Here is a 3,664-nt window from a genome sequence, read left to right as displayed (position 1 = left end):
TATATATATATATATATATATATATATATACACATGTAATGATGTAACAATATTTTGTATTTTTGCATTTATAATTTGTTTACAATTTTTTATGAAAAATTCTCTCTCTACATATATATATATCATTTTAATTTAATTTTTATATATATTATTATTATATATAACAAAACATCTGGATGCATGGTTATTTTCTTTTGATTTGGGGTCTAAAATACATAAATACCTTTTATTCATGAGATTGACTAATCCAAAGCAATCCAAAAACAAAAACAACAATCCGAGTAATCCAAAAAGAAATCATTACAATATCAATCATATAGCAATAAAACAAAAGTAAACAAATGTTGGTAACACTTTATGTGTCCTTGTTACATGTACTTACTGTAGTAATAACAGTGGTGGATGAGGAGATACCCCCTGACAATGTAAATCGCTTTGAGTGCCTAGAAAAGCGCTATATAAATGTAATGAATTATTTTTTTTATTTTTTTTAAATTATGCATAATTACATGCAATAACCCTAATCCTAACCCTATAGTAATTACAAGTAATTGATTACTATTACTTGGTACTTAAATGTATAACTACACTGTGACAAGGACACCGTAAAATAAAGTGTAACCCAAATGTTCTTAAAATCAAACATTGTGTAATTGTAATTTATTAATATTACACCATAAAAATGGCACGGGCTCAATTGGAAAATCCCTGTCCATACAAAGTGACTGATGCATTTGTGTCAAAACACTGATTTTGATTCAACACAGCCTTTGATATCAACAGAAAGATTTGCTATATATATCGCATTAATTAATTTTCCAGTTTTGGGTTGTGACCCACCAGTTGAGAACCGCTGGACTAGAATATCCAGGGAAATACATCGCTTTTGCTTTAGGTAGAGTGGCCAATCTCAGTTTTGTCAATTTGTCAGGACATGCTCAGCATAAGCAATGGCCCAACAGCCAAAAAATGATGACCGGTAACATTCAGTCAATCTGTCAGAAGTTAATTGCCTCATGCCCTCTGGAATAAATGCAGGCAGATCGCTTCTGCGCTCATGTAAATTAACTTACAGTGATTTTTTTCCTGACTCTCTGCAGGGAACAGAAATGGTTTTGCCAAAATGATGACCAGCCACTGCACAAGACTAACCAATAATACCCAGTTCGTCCTTGAGAGTGATAAAGTCGGCCTCACATGTATTGGAGTCCTGTATAGAGAAGTCTTCAAACCAGAGATGGATCACCTGGAAGAAGAAACCAAGATAACTCATTTTGCTGTTTGCCACTTTCCACAAATAAGGTACAAATGGTGTCCCATTACTTTGTCATGGATTAAAGGCACAATTAAAACTTATAATCAGGTATTTCATACCTTGAAAATCTAATGCAAAATCAAACAGCACATATAACTTGAAAAAAAGTAAAATGAGATGTTTTTGAGTCCCTACTTGAAGTCCTATGTGTGGAAGGTGCTTTCAGAAACCAAAGCATGTAGGTCATTTAAACCTCACAGTGTCCTAATGAGCAGCTAACGGCTAATGAGCTGAGGTAAGTGTCATCCGGTAACTTATTGGCTTCTACTGTGATGTGGCAACTGCAGCTCATGCCATTGTCGTAGCTGCTGGGATAATTCCCACTGGAGAATTCCCCTGAGGAAGCCGTCAGCTCCTGCAGACTCCCACATCCCGTATCGATTTCATCCTCTGCGGACAGAGACAGAGCGAGGGATAGAATTTGACATCGCCTGTGTAAACAGATTGATTACATTTCCTCAGCAGCACCCTGCAGGTGAAGCTATTTCATGGATTCAGCCTCATGGAGCATAATGCAGTTTTAGTGTGGTAACCGAATTTGAAAGGAAAGGATAATGTGTGTGTACCAATAGCTGTATATAATGCACTGCATTCATCATTATAGATGCAAAAATACTCTTAAGTTTAATAATTATGTGAAACATAAGCATTGTAAGTTTAAAGTGAAACTTTTGCTACAAAGTTTACTTGAGGCGTAATTTCACTCATATGAAGATTTTTCATTATTGTGCACCAGAGTGAAAAAGTACTTCTGGAAGTAGAAAGTGATTACAGGAAGCTTCTAAGAGCTATTTTTGAGAGCATTTTACCATTTAACTACGTAATTTACATGTATATGCCACTTTCCAGTGCTTTCTGCAGAGAAAAATGCTGCATTGCATGCCACAGATTTAACAATAGTGTTATTCCAGTGAAGCTGATTCAACTAAACCGATAGTAATTTTGCACTGAGCAGTAAATTAAAGTTCAAGTTTCAATAACCTCAATCATTCAAAAGTTATTTTATAGTTAGTTTTATAGCTGTAGTTTATCATGAACACCGGCAGCATCTGAAGGCAAAAGAAGAGTGCAAGGAAATCATTTAATCGAAAGCATTAACAAACTCTTTTTCATGAATGTTAAGCAGCAGAGATTCATTTTAGACTAGTTGTTTGCCAAGTAAACAACTTTGTGGCATTGATCAAGTCTATTGATTTGACATTATAGGGCCTTAGAGTCATAAATAATTACACATTTTCTTTTGTTTTATTTAGTACCACTGAGATGCTTTATCTACATTTATACCTGAGTGGAAGTAAGAGCTGAATAAGTGTGCAAAACTAATTATCTTGAAATATATCTGGATTTGGAGCAACAATAACTCACCTTTTGGACTTGAGTTGTTCCTCTCAATGACAAACACCACAACTATTCCAATAGTGACAGCAGTCAGGGCTACAAATAGGAAGATCAAGCTCTTCTCTAATGTTGTCAGACCTTTCTTGGACGTCATCTGTCCTGATGTTCCTCAGGGTTCTTTGGCGAGAAACAGATAAATGAGGTCTTCAGCCGAAGCTGACTGAGCAACATTCTCCTCGCAGATGGTCTAATATTTATAACGTTGTGTTGACCTTTGTAGAGCTGTACTTTACTCTCAGATGGGTTTGCTGTATAACTCCACAAAAGCAATTTCTGCAAGTATCTCCTTAATGCATTTAATGCATGTGTGACAGGTCAGGTTGTAAATTTGGGAAACCGTACTGGCTTTATCTAGGAAGTCTTATCGGTTAAGTGAAAGCAACGATTACAGTCTCAAATAATTAACTACACAAGAAGTATCTTGCTTGTTAACCACTTGTAGACTTTGTTTAGTAATACTATTGAAGATTAAATAATTAGTTATATACTTAACCTTTAACGTATTAGTATTCTCACTCTATGCTTTATCATTTAATAAGATATTTCATCCAAAAATTTAATTTCTCTGTGTTGTTTTGTCCATTCAATTATGTGGTCCAGTGTTTTTTTGGACTCAGTTGACTGTCACTGTATGAAGTACTCTTCAAAATAGCTTCATTTGTGCGTCATTTTGGAATGACACGAAGGTGAGTAAATGATGACCAAATTTTCATTTTTGGCGACAACTATCCCTTTAAGGCTTTGCTGCATGTCTGGACACAATGCTTCTGAGTTCATACAAATACCTGGATATATTGGGTCTACAAATAAACACCCTGAGGGCCAGCAATTGACTGAACACTTTGTATTTGGGAAGAAAAAATCAACAGAGAAGAAAAAGAACAGCTTGCAGTGCCACACATACTGTCAAGGCCTGTTTGCTTAGGCATTGAACAGGACGAATGAAAGAGG

General features: G+C 35.3%; 1 protein-coding gene across 1 annotated transcript in view; it reads right to left on the bottom strand.

Moving 5' to 3' along the window:
* LOC107594422 (cubilin) overlaps nt 1-2,807 on the bottom strand; it is a 24,689-nt gene extending 21,882 nt beyond the window's left edge. The window contains exons 1-3 of the mRNA XM_016284461.1: nt 2,681-2,807; nt 1,571-1,705; nt 1,153-1,248 (exon numbers count right to left, since the gene is read on the bottom strand). Coding sequence (XP_016139947.1) covers nt 1,153-1,248; nt 1,571-1,705; nt 2,681-2,807 — 358 coding nt within the window. The remainder of the gene's footprint in view (nt 1-1,152; nt 1,249-1,570; nt 1,706-2,680) is intronic.
* Nucleotides 2,808-3,664: the final 857 nt, after the last annotated feature.

The sequence above is a fragment of the Sinocyclocheilus grahami genome, unplaced genomic scaffold (genome assembly GCF_001515645.1).
Source record: "Sinocyclocheilus grahami isolate Dianchi unplaced genomic scaffold, SAMN03320097.WGS_v1.1 scaffold183.1, whole genome shotgun sequence".
Taxonomy (NCBI): domain Eukaryota; kingdom Metazoa; phylum Chordata; class Actinopteri; order Cypriniformes; family Cyprinidae; genus Sinocyclocheilus; species Sinocyclocheilus grahami.
Note: the sequence above shows the minus strand (reverse complement) of the source record. Positions and strands in the feature narration are given on the sequence as shown.